Source organism: Saccostrea cucullata, unplaced genomic scaffold (assembly GCF_032062105.1).
Source record: "Saccostrea cucullata isolate Sc308-1 unplaced genomic scaffold, CSIRO_AGI_Scuc_v1 ctg101, whole genome shotgun sequence".
NCBI lineage: Eukaryota > Metazoa > Mollusca > Bivalvia > Ostreida > Ostreidae > Saccostrea > Saccostrea cuccullata.
The window spans coordinates 613664-640345 of NW_026939309.1; the positions used below are offsets into that span (position 1 = coordinate 613664).

Genomic DNA, 26682 nt, shown 5'->3' on the forward strand with positions numbered 1-26682 from the left:
ACAAAATTCAAAGAGTAAAATATAAACTCATAACACTACATTTTCTGCAACAGAAGAAGTTTGCCTCCTCCTTGTTATATACTGGTAATCGTTGTCAAATCATAAAACACGTCATACATGCAAACACAACAGACCAACAACAGTCATATATACAATATGATCTTATTTGCTATACAGTATTTAAATATAAAGAAAACGAACAGCAATCGAGTTCATAAAAAACAAATTAGGGCAAGGTATTTAAACACATCAGAGGTGGGATCAGATGCCATGGAGGAGTAAGCAACCTCTGCCGATTTATCACATCTGCCGTGTACCCCTCATACTCTGTACACGTAAAACAGAAAAATTCGTAGACATTTCAAAGTAATGGCCAAACGATTTGCATAAAAAACGTTCTTTAACGTTAAAGAGTAATTGCAATTGCTGATAAGGTAGATTTTGGAGATCGTTGAAATCCTTGCGACAGCATCTTTTTTCTCAATAGCATGTCTCGGTTTTTAAATCATTTGTGCATATAGCACGTTCTTGCATATTGAACAAACTGGAAATTATAAACTCCATGTGCATATGTTTCATATTTGGGTATTTTACTGGAAAAGGACGTTAATGGCAATCCAACAACCAACTTTTATATCGTCCAACTTACCTTACTTTTAAATATGCAGCAATATATCTTCATCACCTGCATACGGAATAAATATCTCAGCTGATTCGATACGGAAGAGTATGTTCTACGTAGGATATAAACGAGGTAAATTACTGACAAACAAGTTGATGAAACAAGTATATCAGCAGTCTCGTTTAAAGTCATAATTTCGCAAGTTCTATGGTCAATACAATGACCATGTCAGTAAATACAATTTTCCATTGAGTCAAATGCTGACTGATGTTTTTCATACTATTTGTTAGTCCATTATTTATACAATGAATTGACAACGGATTTTTCCGTTATTTCCCGATCATGACTATCTTTATAGTGAGTTGAAGCCAAAGCGCGTATATTGTTTTTGTCCTGTCTGTCTGTCTGTCTGTCTGTTTGTTTGTTTGTTTGTTTGTTTGTTTGTCCCCAAACTTTAACCTTCGCCATAACTTTTATATAGAAACTTCATATTTGGTATGCATACTTCACTAAAGGTGCTTTATAAATATATATGTATTGAATTCATATATAATAGCCATAAAACAATACATTTAGTATGCATACTACACTAATAAAGTTCTTTCAAATGACACCAAGGTCAATGAACTTGGCTATATAACTGCTTTTTTATTTCATAGACCTTGTTACCTTTTTATCTATGCTAGAAATAGTTTTTTTCAATTTTTCTTTTTATATCGAAGTTCATAAATATAAATGTATATTCATTTATAATGGAAAAAGACCTAGGGAGGTCTACAACTAGGCTATAACTGCTTTTTTCATTTTTTTAATGCGTGGGAGAAACTTTACCTCTGTATTGGCATTTTGATGTAAATGATCCGGGCAATAAAAGAAATCCTATGCATTCCGCAGTTTGTAAATAATATTGGTATGAACTAAAGATACTGTTACTTTTTTTCAGGTGAAATAAAGTCATCATCAGCCATGATGAATCTCTACAGTATTACAGACTGCAAGCAAGGTAGGACAGACTTCACACTATACCAAGTTCCATAACCTCTCTTTATGACATCTGTGACCACGAGTTATCTTTCATAGACTGAAATAATTTTTCAAAGTATTTCTTCTCAACTTAATTAACAAGGGACGCTATAGGGTTTTATTCATTTATCATGTTTATCTAAAGAATAAGATAAACGCTATTATAATATTTATCCATCTGGTCTTTTATTTGTAAGAATTTATTATTAAAACAATCACAAATGCTATTAGAAATAAACTCTCATTTGTACATAAACAAGGCAAAATGGAAAAAAAAGCAATTGAAAACAGATTGCACCTGTACGTCTAGTTAAACTCTGTTTATGGAATATCAACTACAAAGTAAACAAATCTTTATGTCAGTCAACAACACAAAAAATAGAATTAACAAAATTATCTCCATAATATCAAAGAAGAAAATCACAAAGAGATTGGTCCATGATTCATCATTATCATAGAAATGTATCGAGGTACAAGGTTATACCTAATACAAAACACACTCATGGTAAATGCTCAGGTTTCTTTAGGTTTAAAATTTGTTGTGATGAAAAAATGACAATGGCGTAATTTATACAATGTTTTGCGTGCTAAAAGATAACAAGGAACGGTAAGCCACAAAGTATCCTAAGCTCCAACAGAATTCTGGATACCGATTCATTTCTTTGGTATCACTTTGTTTTGATTTGACCAATGATCAGGGGGGATCTATGTGTGACAAGAATTAGGGATTTTTATCCCAGGTGAGACAAAGCAACACAAAACAGACATGTCCTCTCGCACACAACAGTTGTCCTCAAAATCTTCCCTCATGTATACATAAACAAAATCAAGGTAAAAATATATACAATGTATCATAACCTCCTTTTACACATTGAATAGACTTGCACTCTTTGCTGCACACACATACACATATCACGCCATTTCTTCCTTGGTCCTTTATCAAACACACAATATGATTTCACAGTCTATATGAAGTGGGTGGTGATAGATGGACTGGAATATCCCATGGAATGTATGACCTGATCTGGGCCGGAATGTAGGCTGGTCCTGTTACCATGGTAACGTGCTGCCCAGTCGGCAGTGTAATCTAACTGACACAGGAACACCGTCAGTTTGTGGTCTATATTATATGAGATCCTCAGTTTTATTGTTCATTTTTGGGGGTGCGTTGATTATTTATTAGAGGTCCTCCTCTTCGTCAAAACTGGTGTCGGACTTTTTGACTCTGGCACAAAGGCAGAAGGCAATAATGGATCCCACTACCTGTAATTATAAACAAAATTATAATGACATATTCCAGATAAAACAATTAGTTATCACTATCTTATACTCAAAATAATATTATGTTTCAGATAAATGGACCTAATTAAGCTCATCAGAGCCCAAAGCTAAAGTGAGCCCTTCTGTTCATAATTTGTATGTTGTCTGTCATCCTCATTGTCATTGTAGGTGTCGTCAGTTATTTTTCCCCAATATCATGAAGTATCCTTGAGTAAAGGGGATTCAAATTTGTTCAAATGAAAGGCCAAACCCTTTTTGAGGGGAATTATTGCAATAAACAACTGTGGAATCATCGTTAGTGGGGGCCAATTTGTAGCCATGAACATTGAGCTCCGAAAATAAAAATGATTCCATTGTAACTATTGGGTAGGGTCATTAAAAATCTTCTTCTCAAGAACCAGAAAAGATGAAATTTAACTGAAAGCTTCCACAATTAAATTAGTTCAAATCATGATCCCCAACACAGGGTATGGCACACTATTGGGAATCAAAGTCTTACATAGATATAAATAGGAAAAATCTTTAAAAATGTTCTTCTCAAGAATAGAAAATCCATATTCAGTCGAACTGATATGGAAGTTTTACCAGATGGTATAGACTCAGATTTTTTCCAAAATCATGACATCTTCCAGGGTCCAGGGATAGAGTGACAGTAAAATCCAGCTTTTTTAAATAAAGTTAAATTTTGAGGGGATGCTACAGTCTGCAGTGTCATTGTTACATTATATATTTCCATTTCTGTTGACTTACCAGAAAGAGAGGTACTCCAAAGGCCACCCCTCCCAGAATCAGGACAGACTCTCCTAAATAATGAAACACCTTCTCAAAACAACCCTGTAAAACACAGTGATTTATATGAAGTATATTTTTTAAAGAACAATATACAGTTTAAAAAATTTAAAATTAAAATATTAATATCTTTTAACATTAAGGATATATGTATTTATTATAAAAGTTTAGTAATTACCTCAGTGTAAAGGTGGGATTCAAATTTTTTAGGCAAACTGGCCGGCCCATAGTTTGGGGGTCCTTTAATGATAGTCTGACCTTGACACTTTTGTTTGTCTCCCCCCTCTATACAACAACTTTCAGGGACCATAGGGTATTCTGTTACAACAAATATAAATGGGTGAATTAAAACTAGAAATAAACATGATTCACACATCAGATTTAAAATAAAAGATTGAAGATTTTATTATTTTCTTTCAGAATGCAATTTTATCAAGTTAAAAGAAGACACTTAAGAATATGACTGATAATTGATCAAGTAACAGTGAGTATATATTTGTTTATTAATCATATAACCATTGAAGCATAAAATCACACTAGAAGACAATACTAGCTATAAAAGACAATGATCTTGGCATACAAACTAAGATTGTAATTAAGAATCAAAAAAAGATGTCTTATAGTTTAAACAAATTTTAAAATATGAATTTCAATTCAGAAAATGAAATTCTATCTGATTAGAATGAATTTAATGGCTCAGAAATTTGGCATGAAAAATCTAGAGTGAAAAAAAAAATGAAAAAAAATTTTTATTAAATGGAACAATTTCCTTTAGGTGTTGTGAAAGTTGATTATACTGATGAACAAGTTAATATTAAAACAAAAGAAGGAAAATAATACCATTCAGATTACATGCAATGAGTGAAGATCGAATCAAAATGCACAAAAAATATAATGATGACATCCTTAAAACAACATAAATTTTAAAAACAAAATCAAGCAAATAACATAAAGTGACCACCATATAACTGATAGAGAGCAGAATGCTAACATTAGTGAAGCGGCCCTGTAACAGCCTGAGTGCATGCATACCATCTCCTCAGTAAACCATGCCCTGCCTCTCACCTGTCTGGGTGTCTTTACCTTGACCTTGCTTTCCTCAGCTAACCAGAACCAGGGATCAATTAAACATTAACATCTAGCAGCGTAACCCTGCCTATCATGCGTAACAAATAAAGGAACCGTAACTCTATCACCTTATTCTATAGATCTCATGCATTTATCTCCCTTTGCCCATCCACAGATCAAGTTGTCTATCTACTGGTAAATGCCTATCATTGTGCAAGCTTCTCAAATAGTTATTTTAGTAAGTGATCTTAATGGCAATATGATTTTTGATAACTTAAATATTATAGTTTAAACCAACTATATTACTTTGAAATTAGAGGAAACATTCTCCTCAAATACAAAGCAAAATAAATGGTTCACGGTGATAAAAATAGTCGCAAGTTAAAGTAGGTCGCGAAACTCGCATGTGAATAAAAGATGGTTTACAGTATCTAACACAACTTACACAAGGAGCTGAACACAGGGAAAAAGAAAACTTTGACAAGCAAAGTCCCAAAGTATGCCGAGTTGAAACCTCTATTTATACCTACAGGAATCACTGTATGATCTTGATACAGGATATACAACTCTCAGTAAAGATCAACATCATTTTATTCATCTTCAAAAATAGCAATTTTTCAACTACAAATCTCAGCCGATGTTTCTAATTAAAATATCAAGTAAAATATTTGGGATTTCACTTCTCTCATTAAATATGTGATCAACTGTGAAGATTTAAACAGTGTCAAGCAAATGGAAAGTTGACATATTCATCACTTTCAGATTTCTGTGTATATACTTGTTCACCTTGACACTCAATTTAGCTTTGAATTCTTTCAACTTTTGATTGCATCAATTTTTTTTCATTGGAAAGAGAGGTAAAATCCACCATAGAAATTCAAATCAGTTGAGTCCAAGTTCTAGCATTTGAGAAGCTTGACAATGGTTTTTCTATGCCTTGCTAACACTAGACTTATCAGAATCAGTAATCATTTCTTTATGACCCTGTTTTCTGAATTAACCTAGTGTAAGCTCGATGGCGTAGGAGAACTGGTTGCGCTGTTAACTTACTTGGTATTTTGGTAATGTACCACTTGGTGCTTTTATAAAAGTTCCACGACTTGGTTCCCTTTAGGTCCTCTCCGTCCTCATCCAAACTATAGGGACCACAACACTCAAACTGATAATTCAACATAAGCCATAAAATAATTAGTAAAGCAAAATAAAATGGTGAAGTCAAACACAGGTGGTTCTCTGGACCCCGCAGTGAGAGGGTGCCATGGAGGGAGGGAACCACCTCACCTGTTAGGTGGTGCAAACAACACAGACTTACTACTGTTGTCGCTACGTTGTATGTACCACTCGCTTGATAATTTATAGAATGCCCATGGGTTATTTCCATGTGCTCCACAGCACTGAAGCTAATGGAAAAAAAAAATGTAAACACTTAACATGCTTCATATCTAACAGATCATTTTATGACAAAATTAGAATTTTTTAGATTTCCAAATAAGTAATAATTTTTTTTGGTTTTGTTTTTCCAAAATCTAATCCAGTTTAGGTAAAGGATAACAGTGCAAACATAAACAAACAAGAAATTATTTGAAACACAATCAAACGTGTTGGAGAAATTCATTTTTTTGTTTTTTTAAACATACAAAGTACGTTTAGTACGAACAAGGATATAGCGAATTCACAGATATAGCGAAGTTTTTCTGGGTCCCCGGCAAAATTCTTTACAAATCTTTGTAAAATTTTACGGTTATTACGAACTCTGATATAACAAATTTACGGATATAGCGAACTGATTTTAAGCCCCGTTTAGATTAAATATAATGAAAAATACATCATTTATAATGAACTTTTCAAATATCTCAAAATTTTTTAATGAATTTATTTTTTTTAGCATCTGTATATAAAATTCAACAAATATTTAATTTAAATCAACATATTTTTTAACACTTGAAAGAAATCATCATATTGTGAGTTCGCCATATAAGCAAATTCGTTATATGGATATAACTCGGATATAGATTTCAAATATTCTGAGTTTTACTGTATTATATTTAAATCAGCATATAACTATCTCTAAAATAAACATATGTCAGATTTCAAATTTTAACAAAAGATATTATAATGCTATATTTTGTGTAAGTATTAGCGCCTGTCCCACTAACTTTTCTCTGCATTGAGTCCCAGGCGTCCGTGATAAGTCTGTTGGTGGTGTTTCCACGGACATCCATTCCATACTGGTTCTGTAGTGTCTGCTCTAACTTCTGTTTTATATCATCTGTTATCTGAAAAAATTTAAATGGAAGAATAAATCCATGTTTATCCGATAAAGTTATACATGTAATAGAGATTCTGTTCATATCAAAGTAGTGCACGTGGTCTTTCACAACCTCTTTTCAAGATCATGAAATTTATGTAAAGTACTACAATGGATATTGGTTAAAATGACTTTGATAAAATTCTTAACAGCTAAAATGTGGATTATCAATCTTTTTGCACTTTACCAAATGTGGTTTTTTGACTCATTTGAAATTACTACCAGTATATGTTATTAATCAACAAGAGACAAATTTTACAAGTTCTAAATTATAAACATCTTCAAAGTGTATTTTTCTTTCTGCAATTTGAAAACATCTCCAATTTTAAATATGTATGATACCTTGCTGCTTATATATGAACATCATATCAATATCAAACATGTATGCACATTGTTGCAAACCCTTCTTGGAAAGAGTACGTAAAACACAATGTCTCTGTTGTGAAAACAAACATTGTGGCTCTGTCATTGAATGCAACCTCTAAGGAGGGTGACACATGACATTAAACTTATGGCCAAACCCAATAGCAATATAACAGCTGTTGGACTTCATAGTCAAGTTAATATAAATTTTAAGGTAGCTGTTTATAGAATATCACAGTCATTATCAACACACTGGCTGCGGGGCTTTGGTGCAGTATTTGACTGTCTAGAATTTCTCTCTCTCCAGGTGAGACTGATGATTGGTTGTTACTCAGACTTAAAACAAACACAGCCAGAACTGAAGTAAATTATTTACATCCCCATCTTCTTCCTGGTTTATCCAGCGAATTTCCTCCACACTGCTTCTAACAGCTTCCTCTTCTCTAATTATACATTCCTAATGCCTCAACATTTAGAAAATTTAAGTCATGTGTTGAATTGGGAATATTCTGTGTAATTTAATTATACCTTCATCTATTTTGTCAGAGTAAGATATGTTTGACACTAGGAGAATCCATATTGTTCATGTAGATTTGTGTTTCGTGTTAAGGATCACTGTATCTTGTCAGAGTCACAGCTGTAGTCCACTAAACGGTTTAATGCTACTCACATGGTCTCGGAATAAAGCTGCCATAGCACCTCCAGCAAGCAGGGCCAAAAACACCAAGGCCAATACTACTCCATACTGAAAAGTCAAAGGAACATTTATAAATTATTCTCTTTTTTTCCTTGTCGAGGTTAGAAAGTACACTGTACATGGACTAAATGTTTTTTTAAAAATCATTACAAATTGAAAATACTGGATATTGTTAGTATGATGGATGAGTGTTAGTGAATGACAGCTGGGGGACCAGCTTAATTAATGATTATTGATAGGAAGCAGCCACAGATTGCAGTTTTCATTGATAAGCAAAAGATTATAAAGCACATTGCAAGTTATAAGTTATTTACTGTGTACACAGTGCTAAACACCTCCAATAGTAATGGAAGTGCAGTTAATGAAAGTAAAATTTGTTAGAAGATACAATGTAGATAACTCAATCAAGGAATCATAAAAATTAATCCCATTCCCCAAGCCACAAGTAAGCAGCAGTTTAAACAATTCTAGCTGAGATGAGCTCAGACATTGGAAGGCAGTGTGGTTAATGCTGCAGCATTATCTAATGTCTCATAAGGAGGCTTCATTAAGCTGGCTTCACCACCACAGGCCCAGTAAACCACTCAGATATTGTTAGCATGGACCATTTGCTTATAAAGTTACTCCATCAAATAACATCAATGGATCCTTGATTTAATTCATATCTTACAATGTCCATGAACAGAACTATTCAAAGCTAGAACAGAAACATACTGTCTATATAAGGCCAAAATAAAGCCAGTTAGAAACTGCAGGATTTTTTTCTTGCTACAGAAAAAATATGATGACTTAGAAAGAGTTGGCTAAGAGAGAAAAGTCTTACTGAAATGATTGATGGCTAACAATCAGAACCTGATAAAAGGATGATGAATATTAAAGTTTAATTCTGTAAACAGGAAACATCTCTACTCTTGTGTAAGATGAAAAGAAAAAATGTTCATTTTTACATGAAAATAAATAAAGAAGGGGCCCTGGGCTTATGTTATTCCATTAGTGCATAAAAACTTTATATAATGGTAAATTATATTGTTATAAATGTTAAATGTTGTGTCGATTAAAAACAACAAAATGAATAATAATTTTTTCAACAAATAAGCGGAAAACCTCATTTACATACCACATAATTTGTACGCATAAAAACACCCATATAATTTCTTTTTTTCCGTGTATAAATCGTTCATTGCCACATTATGTTCACAGGCTCTACGTACAACATTGACATATATACGTCGGAGCCCCACTTATTAATTAATTTATTTTTATTTGACTTTACTTTTTGTTGACTGATTTTAAGTTATAACTCTAAATTCCATATGAAAACCTACACAATGACAAAATCGTTATCAGATTACCAGTAATATTTTAAGGACCATTGTTATGTTAACAAGTCATGGTTAATACATAGCTTTGATTTAGAAGCAGTTTACAATACATAATTACTTTTTTTTATTTGACAGAATATATCTCTCCACTTTCATTGTATCAGCCAAGTGATTAGGAAATTAATTATTTTATCACTGCTTTGATACAGCTTTTATAATAAGTGATTATCTTCTTCATTAACAGGTTTGAACTTTAAAAGTCATTTTGATGCTGGAATCTATGAAATTAAATTGTTCATACTTTTCTAACACCTTCAATTTCACTGAAACACTAATTCCATCTTTTTAAAAGAAGAAATATATCTTCCCAAATAATATCAGTATTATGATCTACGAAACCTCACGTCTCCGCTCATCCCCATGTATCGACAATTAATAAGCATAACTCTTAATTAAAAAAAATAAAATATGTGAGTTTCAGTGCATACAAAAATAAAATATGTGAGTTTCAGTGCGTACAAATTATTTAGCATTTAAATGAGGTTTTCCAGTTATTTGTTAAAAAAATATATTCTTCATTTTGTTTTTTTAATTATTCAAGGTGTCCGTTTTTGGTTTTAACATTTATAACAGAGTACTAGATTTATCGCTTTTTGGCAATTTTTGTAATAGTTTTAAAGTTTTTAATAATGAATTCATATAAACCCAGAAAATAAGAAAAGTTTGAATAAAATCTGTGCACCGGTAAAAAAGAAATTGCTAAAAAAAAGAATATAGTTAAAGATATACCGCTTGCCGTGGGGGTGGCTCCTAGGCTTTTTTGCTTTGGTTTATGTGTCTCTCAAACAAAAATGTAGAATAGTGCATGCATATTGTGAAATGTTGTTCCATTTAAATAATGATATGTATATTGAATGCTAATGTTGTGTCCTCAAAGGTTCTATTCTATTTACTAACAACAGCCTTGTGCTTGTGTATCAGTGACTCTCAGGATTTGCATTACCATATTGTTGTTCTTTATTTAAAAGCAAATGTTGTGCCTTTTATTTTTAAAGATTTCTTCATAATTCTATATATATTGAGATTCTAAAAAAAAAAATTAAAGTTTAATATTGATGATTTCCCCGGTGATCTTAATAAGCTCTAAATTATTTACCCAGATATTGCATTTAACTTTTCAAATTTTAATTTATACAACATGCTTTGTGAAAAGAATATTGTTAAAGGATTTAAAGATGCACCAATCATGGCCTTGGAATTTTTTTTTTTTTAAGATTTCTCTACTATATATTCCTGTGTAAGACCCTTGGTACCAGATTTAAACCAATTTTTACCACCTACACTTACAGCTACATGATCTGAAATCTAATGACTGGGAAATCAATAACTGAATATACTCTAATGAGCACTGCTCATTCGAGACTGTCCTATTAAACATGCTATATGAATCAAACATTGATCACACTACTATTTTCAATGGAATTTATTGATCTGCATAGGGTTCGTAGTGGGGATTAAAGCCAAACACTGACATTCCCTGTTCAATAACTGTCACAGAGCCAGAGTCTGGGTAATGGCTGACATCCTAACAGCAGAGTAAGTTATGTCACCATTACATCCATTGACATGTTTTAATGCTCCATTACCAGTGTGGCAATTGTAAACATAGAGCACTTTCTATTTGATTTATGATTAACCACACTAATTTCTCACATGTAACCATTATAACTTAGCAAGACGTTTCTATTACTCTGGACAGCTTCTCTATTCTTCCCCTTAGAAGGAAGCTGCTTTAAAATAACATTTTCATTAGTTGTTTGTAAAGGATGCTCTGTAACTTAACATCAATTCAGTACACTTACAAATCCCAGGATGCATCTGTCTTCCCTCATTGTTCCACAGCAGCCACAGAAGGCCAGGAGCGCCACTAAGCCACCACCGGCCAGAATCATATACGTCCCGATCTCAAACTCGCTAGAGCTGATGAGGACCGTTATTTCACGGGCACTGAAGTCTGTCACTAGCAGCCAGATCCCCACACCCAACAGGCCACACCCCATAATCTGAAATATACAACACAGACTTAAAACTTGTAACCAACAGGCCGCACCCCATAATCTGAAATATACATTACCCAAACCTTTAAGTCATACTGTGGCAGCTATCAATTTAATTATCTTAACTGCATGAGAGAGTTTATTTACATTCCTTTTCACAGACAGACAACTTTTTTATAAGCCAAGAAAGTGTAGCATGTTGTTTTAGAATAGTAAAGTTACAAATTTTTACAAAGCCTTAGTGTTTAAGTTAAGATTTTCAGACATCTGCTGCAGGGCGAGGAAATTTCAAAGATTTTAAAGTAATCTCTTTACATGCAATGAAGTTTTTTTTTTCATTGAGGGATGTTTCCTGCAAGTACATGTATGAGACAATAGTCAAACATTATGTACTGCAGTGGCAGATCCAGAGGGGGGTGGGGGGTGGGGGTGATACAGGGGTTGGAATCCCCCACCCCCTTTGGATTTGCTAAAAAGAGAGAGAAAGAAGAGAGTATTTAAAGTCTTATTCTCAACAAATCAAACAGCTACCACCTTGTCTTTTTATTGAAAAGTAATACATATATATATATGTATCCCTTGTCCCTAGTGTTTGTCATCAAGAAAAAATACCAATGAACTCAACTTAAAGTCAGACATACAATCTTGGACCATAATCTAACTCTGAAACATCTACCGGTAACTACAGGCTAGTAGCTGTATGTAGGGTATTTGCTGGGAGGGTGTCAACCAAATCTATGTTTTCCAACAGACACCTGCTTTTGATTTAAGGCCTGGCTGCCTGGGTGTAAAAATTAATTATATTGGACTTTTAGGTCTAAAAAGGTCATCTACACTTGAACTGTACAAGAGTTTATTAATGTGATAGAATTGGAGTTGTTTGGTACATATTAATGTAACATAATCATTGACAAATGTCTCTTTCTCTCCCTCCCTGTTTGTTATGATAATTACACAAACATTTCTGTATGATGTGACTACATCATTATATCAGCAAGCGGCAAATAGCTGGAATAATGTTGTAACACAATAGTCAAATATGATGGATAAATGAAAGCTACATTACATCAAGCATATTTATGTGAATTAATGATCTGTAATCAATCTCAGAGTATACATTAAAAATTTCACTTCTCAATTTTGGAAAAAAAGGAAAATTATGTGAAATAAACTCAAATAAGCATAAATACATAAAGCCTTCCTTTGATAATCAGATATAGTTTTTTTCTATCTTGCATTTTTTATTTGTATTCAATCTGTCAACTGTAACAGTTTTGGTGACTCATTTTTCATTTTCTTTATTTAATTTTAAGTAAGGTTTAAAGAACTTGAAACTTGGAATGTAGCACAGAAAGAAAAGCATCATCAAATTAGCCTACAGGATAACTGGCAGATTGTTTTTGTTAAAATCACATTGTCTATGATTTTTAGGGGGTCAAAAAAAAAAAGAAATTTAATTTACTTAGTGAAAAAATGACATTGTGTTAGCCTAGAGAATATGCAGATTTAGAAATACAGCACTTTGTTATTTACCTTTAAAAATTATTTCCAATATTAATCAATACTATGAGTCTTTAACTCTTCCTGTGTTTTTCTGTACAGTTAAACAGGCTAGTCAGATGTTGGACCATTGTGTGTGTATGTGTGTTAATTAGTTGAATTGCAATAATTTTTTTTGTCACAGTGCGTTTACATTCATTAAACCACAATTAATACAGATAGGGTCATCTGACCTCTGACAAGATTCATTAAGTTAAATCTAATTGAAAGCAAACCATACTTACAAGAACTACCACATTATAACAATGTAATGCATTTCGCAGACACAGGAAGCAGCTGTCCCTTTCCTGCTCTGACGTGACGCTGCGTATTCGGTGGTCCCGACGGTGCTTGATGTATCCATCATCGATGTGGTTCAGATCGGTACCACCTCTCAAAGGCTGTAAGTAAACACATACTAATGACAATATTGACGAAAAAAGTGGAGATTTTAAAATAATTAGTCTCTACCTCAGAATTACTACCCACTCTATAAAATATCTCACATCGTGATTACTCAATTTTACACTAATTACAGGTTTTCTTTCTTTTCATTATTCATAATGTCTACCATATATATCACAAAACATCAATATCTAATTCAGAGCAAGCTGTGATTGTTAAACATAATGCTTTCAGTTCTGCCAAATTCGTTGGTGGCAAATTTCGATTTTATCTTTGACGTCAGTTAAATTGACTAGACTTAAATGAAAGTCTTAACAATAAAATACTCCTTTCTTTATAGTTCAAAGTTGAGGCAAAGGTTGTAAATATAAAGGCTGAAAGAAAATAATAAACCTTCTTGAAGTTTAAAAAAAAAAGGGGGGGGGGAAGAAAATCTTAAGCTACTGTTTAATTTGCATCATTTCTATGGGTGTGATTTACTACACATAAATTAATTGTTGACATGTAACCTTTAAATGCATCTACATTAGTAAAATTTTGAATACACTGCTTTTTTACCTTTATAATCACAACAGCAATGCAATTTATTCTAAAGTTAAAATATATGATAAGATAACCATTGAATAAATTTTTTTTGTAATTGATCATGGATGGTTTTTTTTTCCATTTCACTGAAGAGATAAGATTTTTGTTATATATTCTGAGTGCACAGCACTTTTAACACATTTCCAAATATTATTTACATGTGTGCTATTTAAAAATGTCTGTCAGATCTTCATATCGGGTTCATATCCTACTGCAAAACAGTAACTTTTTGTTTATTTATTTTCTTTGGTATCTAATATAGATTATGAAACATATGCACAACAATTTAATCATTAATCACAGATGTTTATTACAAATTCTACAACACCCCCCATAGATAATGCACAATCAAATAAACTCGGCTATCTTACACTATTTACTCAGAAATCCCAAATTATCAGAAATGAAATGTAATTAGGTAAAAGAATATTGCTGCAAACAAACTCCCTTGAAACTGAATCATACTATATCTAAAAATATTTTCACAAATCAGATAATTAGAGGGATTTTTGTGTCTGACTTTTTTGATGGCCTGATGTAATAATGTTTAGTGATTACGTTCCCCTGTTATTTGTATCATCTTTGGAGAAAACTCAACCTGTAGGATTCCCATGGAAACGCAACAACATGATGTTAACCGCGTGTTACAAACAATTCTGTAGAGAGAGCTCCAAGGGTGCTGATAATGTGTAACGGTTCACCCGGGATGAATGTTCTGTCATATACAATCATAACCGACCACATGCTGTCGCCAGCCATTAGGGAGGGTTTGTTATTAGGTGAACTTTTTAGACGAGCATGCATATCATTATATGTAGGTAATGATAATTGACATGTGCGTGGAGTGATATTACGTAAACCTGACAGGAATTCTGTACTCAAAAACATGATACCGTGTTATGAAAAAAATATACATGCAAACTATAAAATTTTAAAGCCATACAAAAAAAAGGAAATGCCCCAAAACTAAGAAATCAACATCACACAAACACGAAACGCGTGATTCTGGGTTCAAAATACGAAGTAATTTAAGGCTCGATCGAAGCAAGGAAGTGCTCTATTATACGGATATTAAGTTATCATTACAATAAAACACGCCAGTATTTTCACCGTATTGATCAAGTCCTTCATACATCAATAATCTGTTTTAACATGGCTTGCAAAACAGTTAAACGGAAAATCGATTTTGACGTTTGTATCAGCATGGCTGTCAGATTTCTGTTTTTTAACATATGAAGGTACTTGCCGTGAGTTCAGGTACTGGTTTCTCGAATCCGTACAAAACCGTGTTCCTTTTGTCCCCTGTGCCGTAATCCATGTTATATTCCATGTCTGTCGTTTGGTCGCCTGCCTTTGACTACCTCTGGTCGTCTGCTGGTACATTGATTCCAGTCCGCGCAGGCGGGACTTCACCTGCCGAATCCAACGCCAGCTCCGGTACCACTGGAGACTGGCAGCGTAAATCGTCCTTAATTGAACAGCCTTCTCAACTAACCTAATGTTGTCTTATATATCGATCCGATTTCACGCCAAACACATTATTATAGAAACTTAATCATACAAAGTTTAACCTTTCACGTCCACAATTAGATCATAAAGAAGCTTCCTTCCCCAGGGACAAATATTGATGATACTAATAATATACTCCAGTTGATATTTACCAACAAATTGCAGACGATTAGGAAAGGCTCAATCGTAACAGACAAGAGAAAAGGTTCATGTTAGACTACTGTAAGTTACACTAAATTTGCTCTAGGCCCTTTTCTAACAACAAGCAGAATTGCATACGATGATTGTCTTATGTAGTCCAGTATCGAAGCACGTAGATATACGAATGATGTTTTCCTACAGCAGCTGATGGGGCGTTTGTAGACTGTCAGAATAGCATTAAACACAGACAGGTGGTCAGAAGTGGTCAGTAGATAATGTACAGGTGGTCAGCAGTCGTCACTGACCCCTCCGTGTTACCCTTACAGATATTCTGTGGCTGGGTCGTCGTTTAATCACTGTTAATGATGCGATGCCACTTTCTGCACGTAAGTGTTAAATAATTGATAAAGAAAACGTCTGATAAACAGAGAAAACGTCTGAACACATCTAAAATCTTGAACACTCCTACTACCTGAGAGTCTTTGTAGATGTGTTGGTATGTAGACAATCTAGTACCCTTAACTAAGCTTTTGTTTGTATGGCCATGAACTTTGTATACACCCCTTTGCTTACACACATAGGTGTGTGTCTAATGATCACTAATTCAGTGCAACGAAGTATTGCTGTATTGTGAATACCCAAAAATACCTCATGTCATTTTCAATACCCCCCCCCCCCCAATACAAATAAACACTTTCTTCGGATAAAACGATTCTTTAGTGCGCAGACCGAGGCCGATCAGCTGTTTGATCAGTTTGCCTGTGGTTTGTTTTTCTTTTGACCGTCTGCAGATTTTATACACCAAAAGCACTCTACCATCGGCTCATACATTCACCTCTGTCATTGGCTCGCGTATACACAGTGTTAAACACGAGAAATAGTGCGTTTGTTTTAATTCATTACAATTCAATTTATATGCTTATGTCTGAGTTTTGAGATAGATATTTACTAAATCAATCCAGATATATTAATTTAAATTGTTTCAAATATCATGTTTTATACGTTACGTCAAAAATCTTGACGTGAGCCCATTGCAGAGGTGTTTGAGAGAGGAACGAACGACAACTCTGCATAGGAGATTGCACCAAAAGACCTTAATATGACGACCCCCTCAGGGCAGACCAGGTATAAAACTTGGCCAGGTAAAAACAATGTAAACAGAGACCCTCTCACCGGAAGTACAATAAATTATGGTAGATACTTTTATAACTTAGTAAACAAGTCTTCTACATAGTTTCTGATAATGAAATGAATCTTCTTTGTTCCCTGTCAGTCCTTATAAAGTAAGGAGACACCGTCACTCCGACAGGTATGGCGATACGTGTTATGTTGTGACATACGGTGACCTTCTGATGAACGTCCGTCGGCCCGAGAAAAATGGTCTTGATTATTCTGAACTTTGCCCACGACTAAAACAATAAACTTACCAGGGTATCCAGATTGTGAATATCAGGTCCTTTCTTCATTTTTGTGACAATTATTTGGGAGGTTCGTGTTACAGGCCTTATAATCCGTCTTGTTTACACTTAACCATAAGCTAGGTAATGTCAGGTAAAAATAGTCACGTGGTCCCATTCAAATCCTAAGTTTAAATTTACTACACCTGACCGTTCAACAAGTCACTGGCCTAAAATTACAAGCCACGCTTCTAGGTCCTAATATATATTTGGTCTTTTACGAAATTTGCAAGTCTACTTTCATGTATAAAGTAATTTTGTTTTTGAGTTATTACCATTATCAAATCTACCCTTGAGGTTTTTTAATCATGCCTTCAGACATGCCTTCTAGATCTGTATAATAATGAAATCGTTTATTTTCCACTCGTCGGAGTTTTCGTTACGCTATGTCACACAATCTTGCACTATTAAAGGAACAATGAGTATAACAATTGTCTTAAAGTTTGCTAATGAACTTGGACAATGTCTTTGCAATCAATATATGTGCTTTGTGTCTGACTGCCGGATGTTGTATTGACTGGGTTCCATCCTCTTTTTATGGCAGTCTTTTGGGGTAAGAGTTATCTGTTGTCCTCTGAAGAAAAAACTGTTATCAGTTTATAGTGATAATTCCGTCAACAAGTCCTATCCAAAGAAAATGTGCGATATATTTCACAGGTGTACAAAGTCCAGTCAGACACACTGAAACCAGCATTGCTCAACATAATACTTACTTATATATATTTATATGTACATATTATGTACATGTAAATATTTAAGTACATGCCCATGACATTCAAATTACATAAAGTAATATACATACACTAAATTAAGAGAAGTGGAAAACAGACAAGGAGTCTCTGATGAAACTGTAGCTCGATTGAAAATAGTAAAAGACAGTATAGTTGCTTAGCTTCCTAACATTTCGTTGTCGACATTTAAATTTGAAAACAAAAAATATATGTAAATTGTTGTGTTCTGATCTCATGACATTTTAAATATTATTTGTATTGTTTTTGTAGCCAAGGTCACGGGGGCATCGGAACTGATACATTATAAGTAAAATTGCCTTTCTTGATGAATCATGTATATAGTGGATTTGTATACCAAACACACCAAAAACTATAGGAGAAGCATTTCTGACAAATCATTCTATTTCTAGTACCCCCCCCCAAAAAAAAGAAGATTTTTTATCAAAATAAAAAAAAAGAGATAAAGTATCGGTCGCGGCCGTGCCATTCATTAAAAATATCGAAGGCACTGCAATACACCATGACTAAAATTTAATAGTCATATACATGTACTCATTGACACTTTAAAAATTGAAACATGCTATCTACTTTCTAACCAATAGATCTACATAGAGTTAACTAAACCTAAACTTGAAAATTGAAATAAAACTATACTATCATTTTGGAATTATTTCATTCTTATAAAAAAAATTAGTATCCTAAAACATTTTACATATTAAGTCTGTAAGTTTAGCATTGTCTCTTCCCATTCATCCAGCTACATAAATTGTGATTAAAGGGAAATGTACCGCATACTATAAAAGCGACAAAGCATGTAAACCCCCCCCCTTCTAAACCAAAAGTCCCAGATGACAAATTAAATGATTTGGTTTCTATTGATATTAATGTATTATTGTGTGGTGATGTTAATTCCTTTACAGATAAAAAACAGTATTTTTGCTGCTGTTCATAAATTTATTGACGAAACATGTAGATTCTCCAAATGATGTATTACATTATAAATATTGTATCTATTTATTCATGTATCGATTGTATTATTTTTTTTTTCTTTTTCCATGACAAATTGTATTATATAAGGAGAGGAATTCACTAAGTTATTTAGAACTTGTTTCCAATCCTTTTGATTGATATCAATAAACTACGTTCAAAACAATTAAATGTTTATGGTGTACAAGACAAAATCTGACTATTTCCGGTAAAGACAAAAATGGCGTAGACTTGATTTCAAGGAAGTACTTTTTTTTTAATCTTACTAATTAAGATGGTTGTCGCTTATGACCTCTTCATGTCGTTTACATAGGTTAAACCTTTTTTAATCAAATAAAACGTAAATAAATACGAGGTGTAATATTTTGAAGAATTACTTTTACTTCAGGCAAGCAACTTTTTTTTTACCAACAGTACTTTTACTTTTGGAAATGTTCAGTGAAAGGCTTTGCCCCCCCCCCCCCCCCACACACACACACTTTATGCTACAGGAAATTGATATAAGGGAAATGTGTTGAATACCACAAAATTGGTACTGAAGTAGTTGGCATTGAAAAAGTTGGCCTCTCCCCCCCTCCCCCACGAAATAGGGTTTTCGAGTTTGGGCAGTTTAACTTTTTTTTGCTTGTCAACTTTTTTCAAGTAAGTAAGAAAAAAAAAATGTGGCTGCCCCCTTCAAAAACGATGCTACGTGGCTGTATTTCCAAGACCTTCTATATAGCATATGCAAAAAATTAAAGTTAATAAAACCCGCAAATTCTTGTGATTTAATTAATAGAGAACAACATACATTGTATATAACATAAGTTATAACTAGACCTTATGGGTATAAAGCACGGATCACCCCTGACAACGGGAGATGATGCTGGCGCTTTGACGGCCCCTCACAAATCAATGTCGAACAAAAAGCACATCAATCACTGCAGAGTAGCAGCTCTCCTGAGTTAGTCCACTGTGGATATTTGTTACTGATGATAGAAATTTGACAAAGTGAGGAACGACACACTCCAAGTCATTACAATATTAACAATTTCCTAATGAAGCATATGAACGAAAAGACCCCCACAAATACCGGACATTTGCTTTTTGACAAACAATTCTGAAGCCATCATAGCAAGATTTTTTTTTCATTTAGAAATATCCTATATCACTTTGAAGTGAACCAAGCTTTTTTTGGTGCTGGGAAACACTCTTTCAAGCCATTATTCGCTCCAGCGGCCACTGATGAAATCTTCAACAAAGGTCGCCTTAGTATAAAATTCCCTGGAGGGTCATGAAAAATAGAAAGGTGCTTGATACTGATTAATTAATACTGCCTCAGGATTCCGAAATGGAAAGGAAAAATAATACGTACGTCCAATGCTACAGATTTAACACCACACAAGCCGAAATACTGAATATTTGGACCACACTCACCCTCGAACTAAGTGAGCAGCTGTTCCTGAGATTCGCCATGAGATCGCTCAGTAGCGCCCCCTGTACGTCCATGTTGGAGGAGACCGCGGTTCCCGCCAAATCTCCGGTGACACGGTAACCACTTCAGCAGCTGACTGATCAGAGTCGATAGCTTTAAAAACTGGGTTTTCTCGCTGACAATACGCTAATCCAATAGTTTCAAACTAAATTTAATTGACTTTTCTCAGAAAGCAAATAAACACCCTGTGGATAGTGTTATAAGGGCGCTGGGCAGCGCTAATCGATACACAAAACTGTGTATTGGTGATCCAGGACTTGTGCAAGAAAATCTGATAAACCTGTCATTATTTCGCAGATGATCTAAGGCTTATTAAGGATGCATCGTAACAAAATATTTCTGCCCTATTGATTTTCAGAAGGAAATGAAAAATAAAGGATAAGGCCATGGATTTCACTGGGAAGAACCCAGGTTAGCGGTCGAAACTAGCGACTACTTCTAGGTGCCTGGCTTCCGGAAATTGCGCAGGAACACGGCACAGAGTTCACGTGCATTTAAGTAGCATTACGTGTGCTAATATAATTTAACAGGTTTAAATATCAATAATTGCAGTATTCTTACTGCATTAATGTATCTGTTTCCTACTGGTAAAAGAAGCCTATTTAAAAAGCCTTGTTGAGCAAAAGAATGAAAACAATGTGCTCAATGTCAAGCATTTTCTTTGTCTGGTTCTAATACACAATACAATTTAACATAAATGACTTGCCTTGTTTCCTTTTTAGATGGAAGTTTTAAATATCATGCGCTTCTTCTATATACATCCTTTGTATCATAATATTTTTAGATGAATGGTTAGTATCTTCTTTGGCGTTTGTGGAGTTTTATTGTACACCTGTACTGTACATGTTTTTATACATGTATTTTTTGATATGAGTATTCCAGACGTAATATTTGTTTGCTATATACTCAAAAATATAGCCATAAAAACTCGGTTCTCTCTCAAGGCGCCTGATTCCATCTCTTCTAGAGGTCATTAGAGGTCCGTGTTTCCTTTGGTTTATACCTGAATGAAATCGTCTTTATCTTTGTTGATAATGGTTTATTTTTTTCAGCGTATCATCAAATCTTTTTTGAATACATGTACTTTGTGTGAAATTTTCAAAAGCATTTCTCTTCTTGCTTTAAATTTTAAGGCATTGAAATTAATACCTTTATATGCTTATTTTTACACAAGAGCACGTGCAAAAACGATGCGAAATGCTAAAAATAGATTATTTACAGACATTATTTTTCTACAGAATAATGCGCTAAAAAAGAACCAAAAATGTCAAATCACATTCAAAATTAACATGTATTTAAAATATTTGACTTGTATCTTTAAAATGAAGGCAAATTCATTGCAATTCATATTGCATTAAAAATATAGTTATATGCATAATCAATATCTTAAAAAGTCTTTGTGTGAAAATATTGTAATTCATAAACGAAATAAATTAACTTTTTATTTTAGTAAAGAAAAAAGACGTGATCAAATAAACAAGAAATATGAAGTTTTCTTTAATTTTCATACTCTTGTGTCACCTGATTCCAGCTGAATATTAAACAATTTTGCGGAAAATAAGTATATTCTACTTTGATTAGTTACAATTTACACGTGTTTTGGGCCCCCTTTTTTTATTTCTCCTGTTAATATATTTAAGCAATATAGGTACATTTTTTAAAAATCTTATTTTAATTTTTGAATGGCTTGTAAACATATTTTTCATTTGTTGCTAAATTTTATCTTTTCTTTTAGCGCTTAAATCAGCATATTATTGACGTATCTTTTCAAAACTGAAATTCCTATGAACTATCAACCAACGGAAGAGAATTCTAATATTAACAAACTCATTAACATTATCATTAACAATGATTAATAATTAATGAATAAATTGTCTTTTTGAAACTTGCGTATGTTATTCACAATAGGCCTAAATCACAGAATTCAAAACTTTATTGTGCCACTGAATTAGGTCCCCCCTTAAACAAAAAATATTGGAATTTTTTCGTAGTGTTTTTTTTCCACGATTTTAATATTTGACTGTCAGGAAAACGTCAAAAATCAAATGATGAAGAAAGTTTAAAAATAAGGGACATTTCAAACCAAGTGTCATTATATACATAGAAATCCATAAAAATCTTAACTTATCCTTTTTTACATACTAAATCCTACCCTAAGACCGTTTTCACTGGTGAAATTGATCTACAAAATACCCATGCTCTACCAATATACTATACATACATACAGTGACCCAGTCACACCGCTATTCAGGTCCTATTCCCCCCAAGGGAAGGGTATTAAAGAACAAAACATGTAAATACTTTTGTGGTTCACAACCACAGCTTCTCTTCAAATATACTTATTACGACCACTAAAGATTTCTTTAAAACCTATTGGGGAATGTTCTTTGACAGTGGAGGACGCCATCTTGAGCTGACGTTCCAGGATCATTGATCAATAACCACACATGACATGTCCTAGATATGGAAAAAAATCTAATACGAAGGCCACATTACCTGGTGTCTGTGGCTGTTAGGTAACAGTTTCTCTGAAGCTCTTCTGTCACTCGTCTTCCTCTTCTTTTTGTCTTTCTTGTCACTTTTCTCTCTTTCTGGCTGCGAAGTAAGCGCCATCGCTTCCTGAGATTCTGAGTTGAATGCGTCGACGAGTCGGCTAACCTGCAATAGAAGGACTTCGCTTAGCCATTACAGATGAGAAGTTCCGATGGTTGACGCTCACAGCTTGGTCCCTGCGGATATGACATTAACAAGCCAGCAAAGACGTGTGTGTAATGATATGAAAATTAAAAAATCTTACACCTGTGATATCAAAACGCTCTGGGAATTCAGAAATCAAAATGTATTGTATACACGGATGTGAGAAAATTACAGCAATTATACACACGTGTCATCATTGACATTTTGAGTGTCAATAAACATGTGACGTCAAATCACTATATCACATACAGTATGCCTACTAGATCTATAAAATAGTTTCCCCCCTATCTAACCTGCACAATGTTAGTGAAATCTCCAGTTGGCCGCTCATCATAAGCATTATAATATGGAGGTTCTTGGACAGGATCATACGATGAACTTGGTTTAGCATGAGTGCTACTGCAGAATTTTCAAACGGTTAGGGTTAACGTCATATATATTACCAAAATTAGAAAGTTCAAGTAGCTTGATGTACTCACAAAAATGTTACATTGTCAGACAAGGAATATGGTTATTTTCAAACTTACTAATTCATTATTTTAAGTCTACTCTAGTTAGGTAATGTAGGTCTTTATACACCAAAAGTGATAACAGGAAATGACGCAAACAATTAAAATGACGTAAGTATCAGAGTATTTAGGTCTACGTCTATTTCTGGACTGAACATAAAAAGTTTGTCGTGTTCATTTTCAACAGTGTTCTTACTACATTTCCTGTCGAGACACTGAAGTCTTAATAATGCACAGAAATCCATTTTGCATTGATGATTGTACTAAAAATGTAAATAACACGCTAGATATAGATCTGATCAATAATTTATGAATTTATGCAAATAACATTTTAATATCATGGTTCAATAAATTATTTTTAAAAATACTTTTTATTAAAAATTGTTTTATTTATGCAATAATATGCGGTGTTTATAGAGATCACTTTTTTTTATTTCGGAAATTGTAACACAAGGTCTCTGGTGGTTCAACTTCATTGTCAGTAGTCTTGTGCTGTAGTAAGTCTAGGGGGCTAAAGATGTTTAGACCATTTTCCCTCTTTCGATAATGAACAGATAAGATATATAAATTACAGGTATCACAGTTGTTCCCGGAATCACGATTATGACGATGATAGTTTTGCGCAATCATTTCTGTTGTGGCTAAAAAGAGACCACTGGACTTATTGAATAGGGGAAAAGAGCTCAAATGGGCAAATATGCTTGTCATTTAACAGTGGGCCGAGAATTAAATCCAAAAATCCAGTGACACATAAACTATCTTGTAATTTAAAACTTATGAATAGTATAATATATCTATTCGACCCACAATCAATGGATTTATGAACTAATTTAAATTCAAATCCCCCATGTATTCAAAGGGTCAATGAATTCTTATACATAAAAGAAAAACAGATTTGGAGGTATCAGGTTTCGCTCGAATAGGACTAGACAAGACAATTCAAAATAGCCGCAAACTTAAGCAATACGTTAGTTTGAATACTGTATCTTTGTACCTTGTTTATTCAACGAATTAAGCAAATTTACTCGGATTTTGACTTTAAATGAGTTGACGGATGACCTACCTGAGACATAGCAAAACCACGAGTTAATTTCCCACGTACAACACCACGAATTCTAGTTCGTACTTTGTTTGTTTACTTGAAAGTGAAATAAATAAAAGCCAGATTGCACATATTACTAAAAGAATTTAAATCAAGGTAGGGCTTAAGATAACGTGTAGTAAAAGTTCCCGGGTATTTCGAAATAAAACCCTCATGAAATAAATTCAGAGTATTACATAGTCCAAAACCTCCCGCCCCGTCCTTGCCCCCCCCCCCCCCCCCCCCCCCGAAAATAAAAACTCACCTGTCCTTCTTTTGTTTTCCGTGTTTTGACGTCAGACATACTGAGGCAGGTAAAGTTTTATTTCCTCAAAGGAATTTCTTTTTTAACAAGTTGACTTCCATTGTGTTAAAAAAAAACTAGAAGTAACGCACAGATATTTATCACCACAAAGAATACACCTTAAAGAGTAAAAACTTCCAATTGTGAAAAATAAATCCAGTTTCTACACACACCTTTGGTCGTCCACTGTGTACCAGTTGTAATTTATAACCACTGAATAGCTTTAAAATCAGCCGATCTGATCAGTGCTTGTTGATCCGTGAGTGATTATTCAATAAAGGTCGGGTAAGATTTTTGACTGGGGGAGATAACTCGAGACTGGCTAATGGCTTTGTTGTTTAGTGTATGACATCTTACGTTGTAAGGTGCACATCCCCATGAATTTGATCACGTGAACAGGGGCTAATATATATGCACGTGCGAGTAATGATATGAGCAAATATATACGTTTAGTTTTTCCTAATTGTAATCTCTGTGAAGTTGAATTACATGGACATGTCTTGGACAATTTTCATCTTTGGTCAAAATAAAATGTACCTTAAAAAAAAAAAAATTAACACACAATGAGTACTTTACGAATTGTGTCCATTAGATATATCTATATTGAAGTTTATATCAATAAGGTTTAAGAACATTGCCACTTTTGGGCAAAACTTAAATTTTGAAGATCTTTGGCCACGAATTCCATTGACCAGACAAGATAATACAATATAAGCTATAATTTGTGCCTGTGGCCTGGGTTTACTATATTGAATCATCTGACGCTACCCATGTAATTGCTTTACACAAAGAAATGAATGCATAATGAGTTATGGGTATTGATAAACTGCAGCCGCTGATTAAGTATTAGCTAAAATAAACACGGAACGCCGTTCATTTACAAAACCATGTGCTATTGTTTATAGCAAAAACCTTAAAGGTGAAGCACGTGGCCATTAAGACAGAAATCTAATTGATTCTGAACATTTCGTTCTCTGCAGATTGATAAATAACAGCGCTTTGTGAATGCAGGATAAACTTTTGTAATCGAATTTATTTTAGGATTGCGTTTAGGGTGTAAAACTCATTTGTCAAATGTCGGATAAGTCAAGACGGACTGTCTGTTGTACCCTCTACATTGGAACCACTGCACGCACCCCAAGTTAAAATGTCTGTGGTAGATAAAAGGTTTAATAAGACAGTGACTGGATATAAAAAATATCTATGCTAATAACTTTGTCAGGTTCGATAATAGGCCAATTTTCCTTTTGGGTACTAGTAATTCCGGGATATGACGTGCATGTTGATAAAGATCTATGCTCCACACAATCATTAATGATAATTTTACTTATTTTAGATATTCATATTAATTCGGACTACTTTAAATTGTATTACATGTATTCACTATTTACACAATGAATTGTCTACAGATTTTTTTTAATATGACAAGGAGCACACGACGGACAGGTCGACAGGGGATGCTCACTCCTCCATGGCTCCTGATTCCAGTTCATTTCATTTTTCTTATCCTTTGTATTAACAGATAACAATTCCTAGTATCTAAATGATTATATTTTAAAACTTAAAAAAGCAATAGGTAATTGTATATAATGACATGAATTTCCTAACCCTTATACAAAATACTCGTATACGTAAGCGCAAACAACTTTTTCATGAAAGTAATTTTACGTTTAACAAGCTAATTCAGAGAATTCGTGTCCCCCGCTTAGGGAAAAAGTCGGCTCCCCCTGACT

The 26682-nt window shown here is 33.8% G+C and overlaps 1 protein-coding gene and 1 long non-coding RNA gene across 8 annotated transcripts in view; one reads left to right on the top strand and one right to left on the bottom strand.

Annotated features, from left to right (window-relative positions):
* The window catches only part of LOC134252776 (uncharacterized), a 12893-nt gene extending 8574 nt beyond the window's left edge, over positions 1-4319 (top strand). Inside the window, exons 2-3 of the long non-coding RNA XR_009989014.1 lie at positions 1546-1625; positions 4136-4319. This is a non-coding gene — a long non-coding RNA (uncharacterized LOC134252776). The remainder of the gene's footprint in view (positions 1-1545; positions 1626-4135) is intronic.
* Positions 1807-25269, bottom strand: LOC134252773 (tetraspanin-18-like). 7 transcript variants are annotated; one of them, XM_062735287.1, is made up of 11 exons: positions 23583-23605; positions 23349-23454; positions 22855-23016; positions 13315-13470; positions 11336-11536; positions 8125-8199; positions 6940-7059; positions 5834-5942; positions 3894-4033; positions 3677-3760; positions 1807-2908 (listed from the first exon to the last, which is right to left on the bottom strand). In XM_062735287.1, exons 1-11 carry the CDS (start codon positions 23588-23590, stop codon positions 2825-2827), a joined length of 1245 nt encoding a protein of 414 aa, XP_062591271.1. In that variant the 5' UTR covers positions 23591-23605; the 3' UTR covers positions 1807-2824. The 7 variants fall into 7 exon arrangements, with proteins under 7 accessions (XP_062591271.1, XP_062591272.1, XP_062591273.1 ...); XM_062735288.1 differs by lacking the exon at positions 5834-5942 and adding an exon at positions 6096-6183; XM_062735289.1 differs by lacking the exons at positions 23349-23454; positions 23583-23605 and adding an exon at positions 24911-25269.
* Between the last annotated feature and the right edge of the window lie 1413 nt (positions 25270-26682).

Excerpts from the sequence above, each read along its gene's own strand:
- LOC134252773 (XM_062735287.1), bottom strand. Across the intron at positions 23,017-23,348 it reads ATTTCACTAACATTGTGCAG|GTTAGCCGACTCGTCGACGC; the intron begins GTTAGATAGGGG and ends CTTCTATTGCAG. Across the intron at positions 2,909-3,676 it reads TTGGAGTACCTCTCTTTCTG|GTAGTGGGATCCATTATTGC; the intron begins GTAAGTCAACAG and ends TTATAATTACAG.